At 40.6% G+C, this 22,072-nt stretch overlaps 1 protein-coding gene across 2 annotated transcripts in view; it reads right to left on the bottom strand.

Moving 5' to 3' along the window:
- The window catches only part of si:ch211-196i2.1 (collagen alpha-1(I) chain), a 105,546-nt gene extending 84,525 nt beyond the window's left edge, over positions 1-21,021 (bottom strand). For both annotated transcript variants that reach the window (XM_056403960.1, XM_056403961.1), the window contains exon 1: positions 20,701-21,021. In XM_056403960.1, the coding sequence (XP_056259935.1) occupies positions 20,701-20,824 (124 nt within the window). In that variant the 5' untranslated portion in view covers positions 20,825-21,021. The remainder of the gene's footprint in view (positions 1-20,700) is intronic.
- Positions 21,022-22,072: the final 1,051 nt, after the last annotated feature.

The following is a 22,072-nucleotide window of genomic DNA, read 5'->3' as shown; positions in this document are numbered from 1 at the left end:
CACAGCATGTAAATCATACATAGACTGTACCCACCTCATTAGCCTCAAGAACAGAACACTGTCTCCCAATGCTGTCATCCATTCTTTGATAAAAATATCTGACAGCACTGAGAAATTATTTGTGGAAACTATAAACAGATGGAGTGCATTTTACATAAGTGGAAAAAAATAAAACCTTTGAGCATGTGCTGCAGTGAAAAACCTCAAACATTTAAATATTCTCATTCCAGAGGGATAACGCTTCAGTGTGAACATGAGCACCAGCACTCAGAACAGGGTTTTCTTTGGAAGTGACTTTAATGTTGTGGAGCAGAGTGAGGTCAAAACGAGAAGCCAGACACTCTACTACAGTCCATGTCCATAAATCCCAGGCGTCAGGCCCTGGACACACCTCTCCTGATTGCACTAATTTCTCTTGGCTCAGACATCAGTGGAGCAGGTAAGGAGCATAAAGACTGTATGTCAGACTGTTACAGAAGGTATGGTGGGCTGTGGTCCACCATGAGCCAACAATAAAGAATAGCATGAGGCCAAAATAAAGCCAGTCCACACTTCCTCTAATTTTCTAACTCTCTGGAGCGGCAGCAATTATGGGGCTTGGCTGATGCCCAGCTCTGACTCAGTCCACTATAGTCATTTTGAAAGGAGAGAGGACTCGCCTGCAGGAGCTGCCAGGCTCTGCCTTATAGAAAGGTGTTTTAACAAAGACATAACTGACCAATCAGGACCAGAATCACTGACCAAGAGCGTATTTTCTGGAGTCTGCAAAAACACATAATCTCTGCAGCACTCTATAGACAGTATACAGTGGTTGTAGTATATTGTATTTAATGAGAATGTACCCATCTGTTCATTTAGATGACTTTGCTCTGGAAAAAATATTAACAGAACTACAACTAGTAGGGGTAGCGTCAATCTACTAGCCCTGCAGCTATTTGAAAATATGACACCACTAAAGACCCCGCTGTTTCACATCCTCTTATACATTCAGACCACATGAATGCTACAGCTTTATAGCATAAACCTAAATCTTCTGTTTGGGATTTTCCACACACTGCTCCTCTAGTGGGATCACTGGTAGTTATGGTTGTGAGGCATCTGTCAGTGAAGGTCAGACCTGGCAGGGACCACTGAAGGTCACTGGGACAGGACACAAACAGTGAATGTTCTCCCACCTCAGACCAGAGGTTCAAACTTTCTCTACGGCACATTGACTTTGTGAGCTGATCAGTGGGGCCCGTTTCCTCCTCAAACACAGACAGGCACGTTTCTACTGTTTATACTTTACTCTACTCAGTGTGCACTGTGACAAATCCCTAGGGAGACTGAGAGAACAGAGCTCCAAGTAAACCATGCCAAATATTTTAGAGCAGGCCGAGCAAAGTGATTCTTGCAAACTGACGACTGTTTCCTATCATAGTTGTTGAAAAGAGAGACTGAATTTTAACATTACAACTTATATGAACCAACGATTGTCGAAGATGAAGATGTTTCTTTGGTTTAAAAAGATATGAGTTACAGGTGTGTGAGCTGACTGCCTTTAATGACTGCACACATCGAATATACAAGCCCCTCTCTTCCACTGCCCTCCAAGAATTAAAAATAATCACACTTGGCTGTGCTCAGTGTGATGGTCCAGAGAGCTAGCAAACTCCCCTGGCTAAGCTACCAGTTGTAATGTTTCGGTGATTCCTTCAACATAAAGTAACACTGTGAAAAGTGCTTTAAGGCTCATACTAATGTGAGTTGCTGTGGTTATGGCACCAATGTTGGGGGATACGTTTCGCTTTTCAACGTCATCAAAACAAAAGTAATGAACTTAAAGTGAAATGTGTAAAAATTCCCTGGGCTGGTAAAATTGGCATGAAAGTATTTGTGCATCCTGGGGGACATCTGTCCCACCTGCGCCGGTGTTTTAGTTAGTGCAACCTGCATGCTAACAAAGTACAACGTTGAAGCCCCCCCCCTCCTATTCAGAACCCATAACAACTTTATATGGAGACAATATGCCAGGGCTGTGTGTCTTGGTCATGTATTGTTCTTCAAAGATGACAATTAATAATTGCGCAAAGTCATTTTGAAGTGGTATTCCTTTGTCCCTGGAGAGCCAGTGGTTAGTGGTTAGTGGTTAGTGGTGGCTGGTTACTGGGGCGATAACCACAGGGACATGATAAGACATCCTCCCGCCAATCTAAATCAAACCCTCCCGGCCCATCACTGCCCTCCTGGTCTGGCTGACCTCCAGCAGCCGTAATCAGGCGAATCAGAGCTGGCTGCCATGCCGTCCTGTGGTGGGATCACATTACTCTAATAAGCTGAGACGGACCAACAGATAGCTCAATTACTGTGCTGGTACAATTACTGGCCTCTGCTCTGTTACGGCAGGCAGCCCAAATAGGCAGAAGATTAAAGACTTCCACCTGCTCTGGTGGAAAACGACGGCAGAATCACCGGGCCAGATAAGTAGGAAATGAGAGATGGAAAGTTGGAGTGAACACAGGAAACATAAGAAACCCTCCTCCTAAACATCTCAATCAGTCAGTCATCAACAAAGCTTTGAGTGATGAGCACACCTACGGCCACACTAAGCTTTAACTCAACAGCAGATTGTGAAATGCTCATAGATGCAGCACCCTAATGGAAATACCTTCTGTCAGATGCTGGGATATTATTTCAAGAGGTGTCCCTTACAGAGGATATAGTGAGCTTAAGTCAAATCTGTGTTTTGTGTGAAGACAGGCTTGTTAACTGGGCTTACAGCCCAATGGAGGACACAGAGGGAGTTAAGTGGACTGAATGGCTATAACAGCTATGCTGTTAGCCCGAATGCTTTAAGGCCGAGGAACTGACGCAGAACACAGTAAATTCGGGCCCTTGTCTTGAAAACCTAGAACATTTCCTCGTCTGGAAAAGCATGAATTACGTGTACTCAGGAGAGGAGAATTACAGTGCCACCAGGGGTAGGTTTAGGAGAAATGACGTTAGAAAGGAACAGTCAGAGAAACCAGAGAGATCTGGACACAGATTGAAACCAGAGTTGTAGCAGTAGCAAGTAAAAGACATTGTACATGTACACTATATTAACTCCTTCATAATCTCACCTTCTGGAAACAGTAAATTTTTTATCTGGTCTGCTTTTAGTCCAGCTGATCACATTGGCACAAGCTGATTCCTACACTATATACTAAATAAATGTTAAAGAACTTGTGACCTCTTGGAATGGACACGTAAGTCTTTAGGACTGGCTCTCTTCCTCCATGCATTCAGGGTGGTTATCCAAAGCGACTAATCACTCCTGGAGGGTTGAGAGACATAAAAACTTCCTGTGCTGTTTTTCTCTTGCTTAACTGCAGTTGTAATCCCTTCACAAAAGAGCCTCAAGAACACGGGAGCCAGTCATCAGCAAAGTAAATTAAACACTATGGTGGCATAAGTTAGGGGAGAGGGAGAATCCCTGTGTGGTGCTTAATGCTTAAAGTTGCATTACATCTGTAAGTTCCTGTGCTAAATGTAAAAACTCCAGAGACATGTAACAGTAAGAGATTTAACTGTGCTTCCTGATATACAGATATACTGAGTTTTTTTTTTTTTTACTGTCGGTATTTTGGTCAATTGGCGCTATTAAAAGTTTGCAAGGTATCCATGGATGTAGTGACAACTACCACCAATTACTTTGATAGTGAAGAAAACAATAACAAACTCTGGAGTTATAATGAGACATGCAATGTTAACACATTGCATTTGGCTCAAAGCACCACTGGGCCTAAGTACAGCCTCACAAAGCCACCAGCCATTTAATTTGTGGTTTAGAGCAAAAACATATAAAATTCCACTGACCTACATTATATTGGGTTGGAGACAACACCTCAACATGGCTAGACACTAGTGAGGATGGGCTGTGCTCTGGCTGAACTCAATGAATCAAACTTTGCTACCCTTATTTAGTATTGACTATCAGGTCATTAAGTGCACTTGTTTCATGTAAAACAACACTAAAACACAAGGAGACAAAACTTAGATTTTGCAGATTAAATCATAAATATCTTATTAAAGGATTTTTTTTTTTTTTTTTTTTAAAGGAACACATGAAATCCATCATAAACAAATTGGAAAGAATCAAACTGAGAATAATAAACTTGGTTTTCTTCACAAGATTACACTGCGCCCCCCCGAACATTTTCTCATTTCCCTTCTGGGATGAATAATATTTAACTTTGACCCATGGGTGCAAGTAATCCAAATATTTTTTGTTAACATCTGAATGCCATTTCAGTTTTAGCAAGTCCATGCTTATGGACTCGCTAAAGCTTTCAACACACAACAGATTCCCTAAGACAATGCCATAGTTTCCTTCCTTCAGGGAGAGGAAGCACAGAAGAGCACCAGTCAACACTTGCCCTGGTGTACTTCGAAACCTGCCTGTTTAGAAATTCATCAGAGGACACTAAAGGAAGTGGATTGAGGGATGAACATGCCCTCGGGTCAAATTCCCTGTTGTTTTTTGCAGGAGTGAATAGCACTAATTATATGGTTTTAGCCATGTAGAGCATGGAAGTTTTTCTGCACATCAAAACAATGCAGACTACAGAAGTCACACAGCAGAACAATGTCAAATATTAATCTCTCTTTAGCAGAAGAGTGAGATAGATGTATCACATTCCTCATACTTTACTGACAGCAACAGGCAGCATCTATTTAAGCCAAGTTCAATTTATAATTAGCTAATCTATTCCCTTTCTCTTATGTACTGACAGGCACTGAACTTGAGACATTCAACTTTCAAATGAGATAGCTCAGCATAGCGTAACATTAGCTTCTCATGTTCAGTGAATGACATAAGGGCAGAGGGCAGGAGACAGAGTGGTGAGTCAGTCTGACTGTGGGGAATCCAGGCCATCCATCAAAGGTTTGTTCCATTGTTTGACACACTCCCCCCTAAGCATGGAGACCCTCAGGTCACTTTGGTTAAGGTCAATGTTAGTGTGAGTAGACAGACAACCAAAGTGAATTCTTGATTCAACCTAAAAACCTCAAATGGCAGGATAGGTTGATATACAGCAGCAAGATAACTATTCTTGCTCCTATCCCCTGAAACAATGTTTATAGTGTAAAATTTACAGTCAACTATTTGCAGTATGTGTTTTGCATGTACTACAAGTCAGGTCTTGTGGCATTTGCATGTCTTTACATGCAACCAATAAAGTAACATATGTACGCAGTAAAAACTGATTTGATAATGTGTCGGTCAAAAGCTGTTCAGATATCAAAGCTAAAACCAGGTTAAACTGGTGGAAAAGTAAAAGGGTTCTGGACATCCAAGCAAGTAACATATAGTTTGTTGGTTAAAGAATATTTGAATTATTCTGTTTCGATGAAGGCAGACCCTTGCTTTGAGTTTAAATATAATAATGTATAATATATAGTCACTTGGCATGTACTATGGCAAACCAAAACACTATTGAAATGAATTGCTGTCTATTTCATTAAAATGAAAATAGACAGCAATATTCTATTGCTGTCTATTTCATTTTAATATAAACAATAAAAAATTCTTGCTCTAACTATCGAATTATGGTTAAAATGCCCCAAAATATTGAGAGAAATACAGTTGAAACAGCAGTTACTCTAAAGTAACTCTAAAGTAGCTGACTGTTTAAACCACAGTGCTAGGTGTGGGGCATGAAATTGTGCACCAAATTAATAGTAAGTCATCCAATAGTTGTTGAGACAGTTCATTCAAAACCATAAATGTTAACGTCATGGTGTTTCGAGAGGAGAAAATCAGGGGATCACTATGTATCTGTACCAGACATCATGGTGATCCATCCAATAGTTGTTGAAATATTTCACCAAAGTGGTGAAACAACAAACCAGCCGACCATGCAATTATTAGATTGCAATGTTTTCTTCCAGGTTCTCAAAAATGAAAATGTGCTGCTTTTCTATTCTGTATCTTGATGGAAAAAATTGTACTAAAACGATTGTTTACTAATAATAATCCAATAACAACTGCATTTTTTTTCAATAGACTAGATAACTGAGCAGCCAATCAAAAGAAGACTAGATGTATCAGTAATGAAGAGTTGCAGCTGTAGATAAATGTTTTATATTAACAGTGTATGACAACTGAAATTATTAGACCTTTTAAAAAATCACGGTAAACTGTCTCTGTAGATTTTGAGATTTCAACAAAAGCAAATCAGCTGCATGTTTTCACAGATGTAAGCCTGACAGTTTGCTCAGTTTAAGAGATGTTTCATTTCTCACTGAACGGACACACAATCACAACGCACACTCAGCTCCTGGGACAGGATACTTCCCTGGACCCCACCTAAGGAGGCAGCAAAACAGATGAAAGGGGTGAAAGGGCCTTAACAGACAAACTCCAAGTACATCTGGAGAAGTAGACTTTGCAGACAACCGGTCCCCAAAGCTGGACTCTGACCAGGCGCATAAACAGCACCTGTGGTAATCCACTGGCCTGTGTCCCACAAGCAACATGAGAAGTTCTTTAACCATGTCAAGCCAGGCATTTAATGAGATTTATTCAAAGACTTTAGATTCAGAGCCACAGAAATGCAGGGCTATGAGGCAGTTATTTGTGATTACATGCTCATTAACACTATCAACATTATTACGTCTTTCTTGCCATGTCCTGACCGGCTTTTTGCAATACCAAGAACCACATAGCCAGATGAGGAATGTGACGGCTGAACATGCAAACAGATGGGGGAAGAGAGCCTTTGTGCTGCTACATGTGTCTTACATACCAGTTAGAAAAATAAAGCTGCAGAGGGTGGGGAGGGCAGAACTGCCCGTAAATTAGTATTTTACATGAGATGAGGAAAGCAGAGAAGGGGCTTTTGGACATTCGAGGGAGTTGGTGAGTCAGGTAACAATCCTGTTGGAACACTGAAGGAGAAACACATTTCAACTGGACTGGAAACGCGAGGAGTAAAACAGGGTGTGTTCTGGACAGTGGACAAACCACCAGATCCCAGCACCCACTGAGAAACGATCAGGGGATGGGGAAAAATATCTTTTCCAACTAAAAGAGGCCACTCTATTTCCACAGAAAACATTAATAAACAGCGTCAAATGTTCTCTCAACAGACTGAAATTAAATTTTAATTTACAGCTCCCTTAAGTTTGTTGATATTTTCATGAACATTGTTATCTATGAAACATATAACCATGGGCCACAGCAGAAAAACAGATTAGAGTTTCCAAATTACATAACTGATACTATATCTACTCCATGTGTCATGTTACATGTCTGTGTAAGCAGCCCTTCTTTTCAAGCTGGAACATGAATGTGTTTCCAGACTGACAAATTAAATAGGATCCAGGCCTATCAGTGTATGGGAACGGCTCCATAGTCCTAGCAGAGCAGCACTCAGAGTGCAGCTGCTGTCAGTACATGTCTACAGTGCTGTGTCTGTCTTCATGTGGCAAACACTTCAGATTTAAGTTAAACACTGTGTGTAATAGACCTGGTCTCCGTCAAACACTCATAATACTGTTTGTCAGATGAAAACCCTGCATCACCAACAAGTCAGCCTTTTGTAAAATATGAGTTAACAACCTTGTTAATGGTTATACACACATATATATAGGGTTTCGAAGTTTGATTCAAAGGGTTTCGTTCAGCCCAAAGGTTGTAGGAACTTCTCACAATGAGCGACGCCTACCAGCCACGTAGCGATGTAGCTCTGAGAATGGCGATGTTTCACTTTGGTCCAGATTGAAATATCTCAACAACTACTACCTAGTTAGTAGCTGCACCACATGCAGCCCATAATTATGTCAGTTACACATCTAGGCCTATATTTTACTATTCACTTGATGAGCAAAAAACCCTCCACTTGGGGGCAGTATGTAATATGTGTAACACCAGGAACACACTGCCTGCGTTGCATGTGCAAGGCGGCTGCGTTGTGTGTGTTCACACCGGCTGCGTCTCTTCTGCATCGCTGCTACAGCCAGCTCAATCTCTACATAGAGTCTGCAGGTTACTTGAATGTTGGATAACTTTTCATTACAAATTAATTTCTGATTTATTTTTGACAGAAAATGTCACTTAAATGCCACTGTGGCCACATGCAGCTGCCAAAATGGTGTCATATTCAGCCTAGACATTGAAACTATGGTGAAAGGTGTCAGTTTTATGTGATGTTGCTGGTATGATGTCAATATGACATCAACAGGTCTTTTCCCTTTCTGTCACACATGAAAAAGAGGCCAGACTATGAATCTCTAGATCATGCAATGCAAAGCGTGAGACTTACACGTTACACGCAGGCAGTGTGTCCACTCTAACCTGTTAACATGGGCACCGAAATGAAAACCAAGCTATTCCGCAGCTGCTACGCACATGCCACGCAGCCAATGTGCTCCCGGCCTAAGGCTTCAGCTGTGGCAAGAGGTCAGCAGGTTAAACTTCCATTTGATGGTCATGAGAAATTATGGATCATTTTGTTACAAAACAAAAGCAGCCAGAGATAGAAAGGCCAACTCCAACAACCGGTAGAATTATTAGAATTAGTTAGAATTAGAATTATTATTAGAAAGGATGAAAGAGAAGAGGAAGACGGACGAACTAACCCAATGACTATGAGGGTAAACAGGTCAACAAAAAGAGAAAGGATCACGCCACAGAAAATGAACACAAACAGGTTCAGGGCTCAATCTTAAAGACAGGCAGCAGACCACTATCCTGTCTTGTTAAGGTCATCATTATCGTGTAGGCCACAGTGGATGTGGAAAGAAAACACCACTATTACATTGACAAAGTCATTAAACTGCTTGTAAAAAACTCTTGTAAAAACTTTTACAAGACTTGCTCAGCTCTGGCCACTGGCCCTGTGCTGTATGAATCCTGACCCCGAGAGTCAAGCTCAGTACAGGTGGTTATTCGTCAGGTCTCCAGGTCAACTATAGACTAGCATCATGCAACGTATTTACCATGCAAGTGTGTAACTGTGGCAAAAAAAAAACATCACAGAGCCATTACAGTGGTTTTTAACAGGACTGTCTGGCACAGGGAGAAGGATTTGTCTTGGTGACAAATGAAAGGAAAAAAATCAATAAATGAGTGAAGAAACAACAAATGCAGGTGATTCCCCACAGGGCAAAAGAGTTCACTGAATGGTTCGATGATGTGAATCACATGCTATGGCCTTCACAGTCACTCGATCGTAGCCCAGCTGAACACCTATAAGAGTTTTTGGAAGCATCTCTTGCCATTAAGTGGCTGTGCTTTAATATTTTCCATGCATGACTGTGTAATTGCAACAGTTACAAGTTACAACTGCCAACTTGGGGTTTGCATGTCTCCAACACTGTATTCACAAACTCTGTCAAGCTCTAAAATTTAACTCCCAGGTGCCCAAAATTCAGCAGTCGCTCTCACTGTGAAACATGAGTTGTTTAATCTAGCTCTAAAAGCTTCTGTTCTGCCTGTTTTATGTTTGTTAAACTGTGTGAAGCTGTAGCTTGGTGCCTTGACTGAGGAACTGTGTTTAATAAGCCCTGGTGGCTGTGGATGGAGGGTAGCTGCGGCCTGCAAATCCACCACAACATTAAACTACAACAACACGCCACTACATTAAAGAAAGAAAACCATAGAGACCACTGTTTTCCAGGATGATAGATTGGGCCCAGTGTAACATTTAATGGGCTGTCACAGAGTCACAGAGACTCATGAGTACTGAAAAATTAGTTCTCATGTACAGTATGTCCTCAAACTGACCTGTTTTGCATATGCTGATGGAAACTCAGTCTACATCAAGTCTCAGGTCTGCAACACGGTAATGACAACCACACTCGGCCATCCTGAGAGGCATGTGATAGCGGTGGTTTTCTCTTCATGTCTGTCAGCAGCACAGACCACAGTCGATTACGTAACCATCACCTAATCAGCAGAGACGAGAACACAGCTGGGTCATGAGAACCGGGTTATCCTCACTTAATTCAAGAAAAAAAGAGGAAAAAGACAAAGAGACACGATGATGATGATGAACTATGATTGAATTTCAAAGTTAGGCAGTTATCCAAGTAGGCATTTACCATTAATATCTCTGGTTGTATTAGGCAATCAGGACGTTCATCAGCAGGTACGGAGGTGCTTTGATTCACTCCTAAGATGTAAACAACCTGGTTCATTCATCCTACACACAACAACAAACAGGCTAGTGTTGCCAACATGGCAGATGGACACAAAGTAGTGGAGGTGCCTCACCAAACTGACCAAAGACGACATGATGAAACATCAACTAGAAACAGACAAACATTCAACACCGCGTAAGATTGAAACGTTGCTCTTCACATTTTCTGAGCAAATTCAAGAGCCTGATATGTGTCGACACTAGCAAAGACATCAGACATACCAGCAGACTGAGAACTATTATTCAGCAGGACTATGTATTGTAATATTAGATTTAGAGGATTTTTTAGGTATTTAGTTCACTGGTTTACCATTATAAGCTTTATAAATTACATTTACTGTGAAACAAGACTTTATGACTCATGTCACATTGTGTTACAATTAAAAAATGAATGGCATCCTGTTGCTTCCCTTGAGTCAGTGTGAGAGGGGTTCATATGTATGCAAATTAAACTTGTAAAAAGTGTGACAGGAATGTAGCCGGCTGAGCCTTAATCTGTAACATGTCAGTCCGCAGGTACAATCTCATGTCTCTTGGGTATGCACCGCAGACTGAGAGGCTGAAAGAAGTACAATCAGCTGCACTGTGTGCGTTTCAACCGTCTTCCCTTTGTTCATTGTTCACAGGCTTTTTTGTCCGCATGTGCAGCACACTGCCCTGTCTACAGTGTTTTTACAGTTACAGTAAAGACACTTACACCGTCTTTACAGTTAAAGACTAAGTCATTATATGAGTTCATCACAAAGACAAAAGACAGAGAATGTGATTCATAATTTCCCAAATAGAGTATTAGCTATAGCTTTTATTTTTGCTAATAGAATGACCCATGATGACATATAGGTTTCTTTGAATTTTGCATGTAATCTGGCCTCTAACACAATGCACATGATTGTCACTATAACATGTGAGCCCCCTGCAAAAAGTCCCCTTATTGAGTAATTTTTGTGTGTAATTGAGTCCTTGAAGCAGCATATGCTCTTTAAACAATTATCCAAAATCTGGAATTGCAGTAAGATAATTTCACTTTGTTTCCAAAGCCAATCAACTTGTTTCAGTATTTTGTTACAGCGACCTTCAGATTTGCTCATGATGTTGACATTGATCTATATCCAGCCCAGGCTGTGACACTGATAATCACCTTCATCCTTACAGCACAGCCTAATGTGGCCAACAGACACACATGTGGACAACAAACCTGCTCACTCTTCCACACACAAAGCATAAAAAAGATGGTTAATGTCTCTGTTTGGGGACTGTTTTGATTAGAGTGGCACAGCGCCATGCAGGCGATGAATGGAGACAGAAAGGCTGCCTTTGGTCCCCACAACCAAGTCCTCCAGGGCTGATCAACCTTGCGCAGGCTGGACTAAAATGTGAGCAGTGAAGGCGACACACCAGACTTCAAAACAAATCAATCACATTAAAGTAAACAAACGCTTAACAGGTCAAACGGGCCCCGACACACAGCGGTTGATAGGAGTTTGAAAGTGAGGGCACGGTTCACCCATAGTAGAGTAAAGACGAAAAAAAAAGAAAGAAAACAAAAGTGATTTTGAATCTTTCCCTCTGGCTGTCCCATGTAGGATCTGCTCGAGTTCTGTTAGTCATAACACAGTTGTCACCTCCGGTCCTTCATCAGTCAAATTTTCCAAACCAATAAAGATAAGCATCTGCACATGTTCATCATAATAGAGGGCGTTTATGAACATGTCAAGGGCTATTCATTTCATTTAACCTAAAGACCCATTCATGTCATCAGACTGGTTTGCAAGTTCATGAAATGAAGAATGATCTCCAACTGTAAATAAAGAAAAATCATAATTCAAATGCCACAGAGTCACGACCAAATGGTGACGCCATTTAGTAGGTGAGTTGAAGGAGTCTCAGCTTCTTTATTCTTTTTCAAGAATAACACTGGTGCTATTTGATCTTATTAGTATTTTGAAGTCCCCTTAGAGACTAAAACCATTTGCAAAAAATATGGCAAAAATGATACACAGGAGCTTATGCCTCCGTGCCAGAGAAGTATATTATCATCTCAAAACTACAAAACCACACAAAAGAGTCGTACTGTTGTATTAGATGACAAATTCCTTCATTAGAATGAACACAGCCAGTGCAGTTTAATCTGAAACGAGTTTGTGACTGCATTTTCTGTGACAACAGGCATATGTCATTGAGCGTACAAACTTTATCCCGTAAAGCTAAAACAATTCATTCAATGCAAATAAAAGCAGAGAGGGGAAATGCAAATGGAAGCTCTATATCTTGACAATAACAATTGTTATAAATTACTGTATAAACAAATTATGTTTATGTCTGGCTATGCTGCAGTGGTCCTACTTAGTCGTAAAAACTCAGTTTAGAGCTCAGAAACTTTGAACTGCATGTTCAACACCAGTTGGGCAGCCAGAGTTCATGGTTTATTTTACCATGCAGCGCACCTTGCTGATGTCACACAGGGGTCAATGAAAATGCAGAGGGTCAACAGAACACTACGTCTGTGTGTCAGGGTGTCTGTGTAAGAGCAGAGGTATCACAATGGTGTCTGTCATGAATCTTTGATAATTAACTCCAAGCATGTTTAAAATCTGTTAAATTTTTATGTGGTAAGAAAAAAGTTCCTGTACTATGAGGTAAAACAGGAAAGTGTCTGGCAAGGACCGGAATTAAGTGTGTCTGTGTGAGTCTGCGTGTGTGTCTCACTGGTATGAAACAACATTGCATCACCGGGCATCTATTTGGCGGAACACAAGCGTATTAAGGCAGTTATACATGTAGCAGCTGCAGCAGTTAAAAATGGCCTCCTGGCTCCACCTTGACTTTTTTTTAATGACGAATTACAATAATATGATATCGTTTAAATGTGTCCCGCAGGGCAAATGGTTGCCAAATAAAGTCAGGCCCTGCTATTAGACACCAGTCGGCAACAGATTTAGGTTTGCATGCCTGCCAAGACTGAAGATACTCGGTCAGATTCATGCCAAGTGCTGTTACTGAACCCTCTGCTCATAACCATCGTTTGAAGGCAGAAAGACAGTGTGGTTTAACCTTGGCTAGATGAGCAGTACATGACGAAACACAACACAACAGATCGGACAGACGAAAGACCTAAAAATGAGAACACAACCTCTGAAGCACAGGTATCTCTAACAAAACTGTACCGTAGTAATTCACAATAAAAACTGCAGAAAATTTGATACGGTATCATGGAGGGTCTAGTCTTGCATCGTTTAAACTGGCTTTGTAACAGTGTATCAAAGGACAATTTGTGTGATGATGTGAAAGGTGTGAAAGGCGAAGAGTTAAAGGCTGAATCTGCAGCTGCTGACGGCTTGAAGCTATGAAGCTTTATAGTGAGTTTCAGCTCACTGTTTATCTGTCCTGCTCTGGTTCACTTTCACTAATTTTAGCGACAGGAGGCAGTTTTTTTCAGCAAAAATGCCTCTGATAAACACAAGTGTACACTACCTGTGATGTCACATGACAACAGAGCAGACACACAGACGCAGGAGAGACAGTGAACTGTAGCTGATGAGCCTCTGTGTGAGAAGCTTCGATCAGTGATAGTGTGTTTTATAAAAAGGGCTGCAGCTCACTGTCATCCCTGTGCAGTATAACCGGGGTGTTTGTGGTTTAACAGCACCGTGCTGAGCAGGTGACAGGAGTGTCTACAGTGTCTGTGCTCTGAAAGACGTTACAGCAGGGAAAAAATGCTCTTCCCTTGTTTAAAGAGTTGGCTGATGCTAATAGATGTGTTGGACATGATATTTTTTTAATGTTTAAACGCAAACATTTACTTCGTGAAATTATTTCAGGTTGTGTTTTTATTCATTTTTAAACTTTTTTTTGCACATTTTACCAATAGTGGTTAGTAGTAGTAGTATAGTAAATGTATCAAATCAGAACACTAAATATGGTTGTTGAACAACATGGATTGACCTGCACAATCAAAAAGAAACATCTACTTACAGATTAAGCAGGTACTCCCTGCAACACCAGGTGCACTCTGTCACCATTGGCATTTTTATTCAACACCACAAGGCAGGTGTTTAACATCTGCACGCTACAAAGAAACCTACAAGTGATGCGAAGGGAATGGACGCAATTATTCGCGTTAACACTTCAGTGAAAGCGGGACCACAAACATCACATCATTAAATTGCCCTTTCCACATAAATGTGTGTCTTTTAGTCCTGTAAGCTGCACCATGTCTGCAGCTCTTTGTAGTGACTGAGCAATAGGAGACACCAAAAAATTTTTTTTTTTTTTTAAAAGTCAAAAAAATAAATAAAACAAAATGTCCTTTCTTTTATTCATTGCTAACATCAAAGATTGGAGGTGCTTTGTCTGAACACTATCGCCCCACTCTATCTGCCATCTGGTTCCAGTTGGTTTGCGAGGAGATTACAGACAAGAAAGGAGCTTCTCGTCCAACATGTGGTCTAGACCTAACCCTCTTCACCTGCTTTTGTTCACACAAAGCTAACCACAAGCTGTGACCTACTCCACTCCCACAACCAGACCGATGACCCAGTCTGTGTACACTGTAGGGAGTTTTACACCACACACGCCACAGCATGTGGGCCTCCGCCTGGTTAAGGCTGGTTAATTGGCTCCAGAACAGGGCTCACCAAGCACTAAGGCCCAAGATCATGTTTCATTGGATGCAGGCGCCTGGTTATGGATCTGGCATTATATTGGCAATGACATCATGAGCTCACCTTGCTGGAAGAGCTTGAGTGTCTCTGTGACACGGCCGGCACGCTGCTTTTGATGTGGTTTGACTCGAGGGACTGGTGATGTGACATAAGTGTTACAGAGCAGACTGAAAAAACTAAACAATCGTGTTCCTGCCAGATTTCTGTTTTACATATTATCATAGCGTTACTCACTTATATGTTTGCCACATTTGTCAATGCAAAAACACCTTCTTGATCCACTGTTTGCAAATATAAAACAAACAACTAAACATTTAAGTTTTAACCTGCAGTCCATAGAGCCTGTAATGTTGATCACACTCTACAATACAAACAAAAAACTGATAGTTTAGTTACAGTATTGTTACACCACGGCTGGGCGACATGTCTTCAAATCAATATCACAATTACATTTGCGTTTATTGGTCTCTTTCTTTTTTTGAGCCCTGCATTAAACAAATTGGTGTTTTACCTTTAATCTCTATCCATGTTGCATTCACCACAGTCGTGGCTGATAAAACCATACCATGAGGCGGGGGCTGTGTCTGTGTCATGTTTTCCAAAAGTCCCTTCTGTCCATCCAGACCACTAAACAGGTCCAATAGGTTTTCCAAAGGTCTCCGTTTTGTGGGCTCAAAAACAGAGTAGTGGACATCTGCCGTAAACGTAGCTAAGTGAGCTGAGTGAAAACGTATTAGTGTAGATAAAGCCTGGGATGGGTCAGAGGCACGTGACTGAAGATGGGTATTACTTTTTTAAAGGTGACAGTTTATAATCATACAGATTGGGGAAAGTATTAATTAATCAAATTAACCAATATGAGCAAGATGAAGTCGTTGAGCGACTCCAAATGTTGGTTTTGATACTTTTTCAGCCCTATGTTACACCCTAACTGTTAATTTACTACTTGACTAATTGTTACAGCTTTCATCAGGATCCCACCTAAACATAATTAGGAATCATCCTCTGGGGATCACGAGTTACATCATAGTTCATGGCGAACTGGCTGGTAGTTTTGGAGATATCTTTCAAAGTCCCAGACAGACAGACATCCTTTGGCCCCACTGAAGGCAGAGCAAAGGGTTTTTGAAGTTGAATAATCAAAACCACATTTATGTCATCTGTGGTATATATGATTGAAAAGATTTTTTTTTTTTTTTAAAAAGGTTTGCAGTTATGTCTGTGAAATGATGCCCTCCCAAAATCCCAAAGTGTGCACTTCAGACGCATGAAATGACCGCTCAGTGCCTCTCACTGTCGGAGCTCCACTGACACTCACACAGAAGGTCAGGAGGGTTAGTCAGCGATTTCCACTTCTGAGGAAAGTGTGTTGGTGCTAGGGTAGCAGTTAGGTGATTGGATGGGTGATGTAGAGAGATATGGAGACACTCAGACATAGGCACATGTCTTTTAAGCATCACAAAACTCTTCTCAACAGCTGTTTTGGATACAGTGCTCCACTGATACCTATCTCATGGGGTCAGAGGTTACAGTAAGCTATTCCAGACATATGGGAGTCACATTTCACAGCTGGATGTAGCTGACTGGAAGGATGGATGGACGCATGGATGAATGGATGGATGGATGGATTGGAAATGACAGAAATGCCTGATGCTAAATTCAAGGAGCTACTGATCTATAGGCGGGCAACTGTGCCCTAAGTCCTTCATTCATTCATGGTTCACTTTAAAGATAACTGTATGTAGAACACAAGTTGTTCTGCACTACATTCGGAAAACTCTTTCTGTTTTGTCCATGGCGCAAAGGTGAATTTTATGTTGAAATTTGATTTATTTATTTAATTTGATTTTGAGAATTGTAAAATTTCAATAGTACTCATACCACCTACCAGATTTCTGGTATTGTGACATCCCTATTCAATGCAATATTGAACTCATTTATTTGTAGTTTTTTCTTTTTTTGTGTGTCACAGAAAACATTGGAATTCAGCTTCCATCCACCATGAATGTTCATGACAAGTACTTGTCTTCCTCTTAACTGTAGAGTTGGATGTCTCACATATGGTGGAGGCAAAAGACTATATGGATCCTCCACACACACACACATGTCATGTGGGATTAAAGGTCTGCACAGAGTTATCTACTCACTACAGACTGATGGGTGAATATTGCACCCAGCACACAAAGACAGAGGCTTCAAAGTCAAATCAGAGCGGCTTTGACAATGACACCTTTGTAGAACAGATAAATCACCTGCAGAGGAATTTTTTAAATGTAATAGAGTGAATGAATGCAATTCATCAAACCTGAGGGAAAGGAATGTCTTCATGTACAGTAAACGTGATTCATTGCAGTCAAACAGGGTTCAAATATGAAGGTGAGCGACTCTTGCACATCAGTTCAGTGGATACCTGGTTGATTCTGCCATTACTTGTTTATTCTACTCTCTTCAATTACAATAACATTGGGGGATGGATTTCTTCCAAACCACCTGAAATCGTTTCACGTTTGAGTCAGAATTGGTTCATCTTGCCAATAGTGAAAGTGCCCAAACTCCTCACATAAAACAGGCATCTAATAACATGGCTTTGTAAACTAATTATATAATGAGTAACTGCAGTCCAGTCGACACGAACACATGCACAGCTCCCAAAATCCTGACAGGCCTTCACTGGTTTAAGATTTGCCACAACCCAGCTCAAGGTTGGACAACGCAGGGAAGACCACACGAGTAAAAACTAAAAATGAAGCTTAGCGAAAGTTCAGTCAGGAAGACTATCTCCTTGCACATGCCTTCTAAGTCACAAGCAACACTTCCCGCTCATTCACATCTTCACCCAATCACAACCTTACATGGTGGTCTTCAGCCAATCACCCGTTACCTGTCAAACTTAAAAATTGTCTCTCTCTGCTGCCATTCAGCTGTCATTTCAGCACCGCGAATAATCTGCGACCCACCTCCACCCCTTCTCCACCTCCGCCATGGATGCCAGACAATCAGAAGTTCCCTCATCAAGACGTTCCCATTCCTGAGCTCCATTCCTCATCACCAACACCAGTGTCTAGACTCCGGGAAGATTCCTCTTATTGGAAGGACCTTAAACCTGTGGATCTTGTTCATGGTGATCCACTTCCTGCCCAGGTCTAAGCACAAACAATATATTCCTTCTGTTCACAATAAATTTCATTTTACTTTAATTCTCATACTCTCTTGTTCTTCTTATTAGTCTCTCCTGATTGAAATAAGTTTATAACTGAAAAGGAAATTAATCTAAAAACAAATAAGACACAACAAAACCAAACAGGGTGGAAGCCAGGAGAGAGAGAGACTAGCTGACTGCCACCAGCTTATGTAGTGCAGCCAGACCAGGTGAGCTGAATCTGCCTGACAGCCAGACTCCACCCATCAGGCTCCTGCAGCGAGAGGTCTGCTTAGAGAGGCTCGTCACAGATTCCTGACAGGTAAATGAATCAGCTGAACAGGATCCTTCTTAGGTTTTCGGTATTACACGTGTCTTTCAAAAATTATTGTCCAAAAACTTTGTGTTAATTTTTGATTGTTGAACATGTACAAAATAAAGCAAAAACTGTATATGCATACTGTATGTATATATATATATATATATATATATATATATATATACATATACACTGTTGCTCATAAAGTTGGAATAAAATATTTTTTACCTCTTGCCATGAAACGATTGTGACAATGTGATTTATTCTTGACGGATAAAGTGTATATCTTCTCAAACTTAAGTAGTCAATCTCTTCCAAACATATCACAATGAAAATTAAACCACAATTAAACCACAATTAAACTGAAAACAAAATTATTCCAACTTTATGGGCAACAGTGTATATATATATATATATATATATATAATTCAATTCCCCCAAATGAGCTCCACAGCATCAGGTCTGCTGATTCACTGTATCTGCAGAAATCACAAATTCCCATATGAGCTCAGTTACATCTGGAACAGGGCGAGATTTCACTGAGGAAACCAAACGATAACAGAGTAAACGTAGGCAGATTATTGCTGTAGTAACATACATAACCATCAGTCTATTCAGTGATATCCAGTGAAAGTTTACACAAGGCATTCACACTCTGCCATCTACAGTAACTCTATGAAAACACACAGTGAAAACAGGATTTGTCTGTCACCTCGCCGGTCTAAGCAAAACTCTCAGCTGGTTCCCTGCTCTCACACATCTCTGTTTGGGTCTCCTGTGTGGCTCTAACATGCACATGATAGCAGCGAGGAAATGTGATAAAACTTAAAATAAACAATGTGTGGCGCGATGCTGTGGCATCCAGACGTGACACACTCAGGCGCTTGGCAGAGCTCCAATCTAAGATCAATTTCAACAGATCATGGATGGATTAAACAAGTCCAACACGGCTCAGAAAGATAATGTAAACCTACAGCTTGTACACTGCTGTCCCTGCATCAACAGTGCTGATAAAACAAAGGATATCCAGACACTGAAAACTCTGATGTGACAACAGCTGGCTGTGGAGGATGATGAAGTCTACTTGGCACAATAAAAGCATTCCATGTGATTTAATAACTGCGGATGAGTTTTGGCTACGGTTTCCACATGTGTTTTATGCAAACCAAAAACATTTTGTGGACATGATGTATCCAGCAAGTCCAAACATCTCTTTTGAGCCATGTAAAGGGAAACTCATCATTAAAATATGCCCCTCAATGGACGCCTTATTGTCTATAATTTAATGCACAAATAAAAACTTTATCTTGACATAAAATTATCTCACAGCTGGTTGAAAAAGACAACTTTAAAGATGCACATAGAGAACAAGATGGCACCAATCACATTAAATTTAAGGCTGTTTTAGGTTGTAACATCGGTGAAGTATTACTGACTTGGTTTTAGGGCTTCAAATTTATGAGACCTGTTGATGTTGAATAAAATATCAATTTAAATTACAGATGTGCCCTAAAAACAATTCTTAATTAGAGTTTTCTTCTTTGAGAAGCTGTTATAGTAACTGAAAGAAGTCATTAAATGCAATTGGGCAGTCGTGAAAATAGCCTGTCGCATTGTAGTCTGAGTTCAGTCTTGTGTTGGGGGTTCACTCTCACACCGGGGAACAACCAGAGGGAAATATAAAGAGAGTTACAGCATCAAAGTTGGACTGACTGAGGTTGCTGAGTGTCAGAGGAGCGACTCGTGAGAAGTGGAAGATTTTCATCAGTCCCCAGACTGCATTGACTAAATGATGTAATGAGCTGCAGCTGCTAAAATCTGACATAAATATCAGCCTGCTGTTGGAAATGAGCCTTTACAACTTTTCATGGTGTGGTTTCTAAAGAGAACACCAGTCGGTTTATGTTACATTACATTAGATTCTGGTGGGTATAACGTTTACAGGGGAAATGCATATTTTTACAAGTAATTATACTACAGAGATTTGTTTATTAAGAATCTCAAAACCCTGTTCACAATTGTATTGATGGTTCTTTGAGCTTAAAGGCAACCAGCCAGCACACAAAACATATTTTTAATTCTCAACTGTTTTAATGCTAATGAAGACAGTAGCTGAAATTAATTTGCCAGTCACTCTATTTAAAAGCTAAAATTGGGGACTTTCTTCACTTTACTTTCACTTTTAAGGGGGTAAAAATATTAAGCAACAGGTTCACTCAATTTACATGAATAATTCCCTATATTATCCACAAAACATTAATGTGACTCCAATATTAGCAAGAAACGTTTCTGTCTATAGCTGAAAGTATGTGTCGCACTTATCATGGTAAAATTTGTGGTAAAGAAATAAAGTACGGTGCTTATTTTGCACTGTAGAACCGTTATGAAGCTCCACAGGTGTTAGAGAACTCTTACCTGTCAGCAGCATCCCGGAGCCGGACTCGCCTCCGAGGTCCACCGGTGTGTCCTCAGGCGAGGCGGTACTCGTCGTCATGAGTCGGAAAAGGCAAAATGTCCATTGTAACAACCAGCGGCACATCTTCCCAATTTAATCACCTTTGTTATTAAAGTTTCAAGACATGAAAACAAGACGCGTGTCACAGAGTTTTCTCAGCGTAAAACGAGCTCCTGTTACAAAACTAAACTAAACTTGAAGAACATTTTTTAACTTTCTCTATAAAGTAAGTGTAAGGTTTTAGCAGGAGTGGGATACAGTGCACCTAACTTCTCATCCTCTTTACCTCTTCTCCTCCCCCTCCTCCTCCTTCTCTCCTCCAGCAGCTGCGTCACATCACTGAGGCGCCAAACGAGCCAACGCCGGCCCCGCCCCTTCACTCTAATGTAGACCAATTAAAATCCTACAGGGCCTCCACCCAGTCTGTTTTAAAGCCTGTCTGCAGCTAGTTTGCAAATTGTTCAGTTTTATTAAGAAAGACTGAGCAGTTTTCTTAGTCTCTCAAAGATATTTGGACCTTTCATCATCCCAGTCTAATCATACTGTAGCATGAGAGGACACATACTGTAGGTGAATGACCAACATGGAGTCACATAACCACACATTATAGCCTGCATAAGTTATCACCTGCAGACATCAGTACTAGTGCATGCATTTTCCTGTTAGCATAGATCAGAGGAAATGTGTGTTTTATGATCAAGCCCTCAATCTTTCACTGTACATTCTTTCAACTTGAATGTACTACTGCCATTTGCACTTTCATTAAACCAACACTAGAAGAGTGAGTGAACAGTAAACATGCACAAATAGAAAACTGAAACAGTGACAGACAGACCCTATAAAGCTCCACAGAGCTGAGATCAACTGCAGAGCTGAGTAGTAACTCACTGTGGGTTGGTCACTATATGAGGGACTCCTTTCTCACAAAGATAGATTTTTAATATAAAAAATATTGATTATAGCTGCTTTTATTTGATGACATTATCAGGGTTATCTCTTCAGACTTGATAAAATGAAGACAATATAAGAAGTGACAGGCTGAGTACTGATCTTCATGAGTATAATGAGCAGAGTGTCCCTTTAATATGAGGTGCTTTGTAAAGTTTTGCTCTTTTGGCATTTGCATTAATACCAATTAAAAGTCTAAATTAACTTATACTGCAAAATGTAATCCTAAAGCCTAATGAGAATTTTAACCTACTTTTCTTTGGCAAAAGCAATATGAAAACTACACAGGATACTTTAATTTTTGAATTTATCTGGCAAAACCAAACAGCAAATTCAGGGGCTAAAAATGAAGCCAACATTAAAGTGCCGAAAACTGCAGTTCCT

The sequence above is a fragment of the Seriola aureovittata genome, chromosome 18, assembly GCF_021018895.1.
Source record: "Seriola aureovittata isolate HTS-2021-v1 ecotype China chromosome 18, ASM2101889v1, whole genome shotgun sequence".
NCBI lineage: Eukaryota > Metazoa > Chordata > Actinopteri > Carangiformes > Carangidae > Seriola > Seriola aureovittata.
This window is presented reverse-complemented; position numbering and strand designations above follow the sequence as displayed.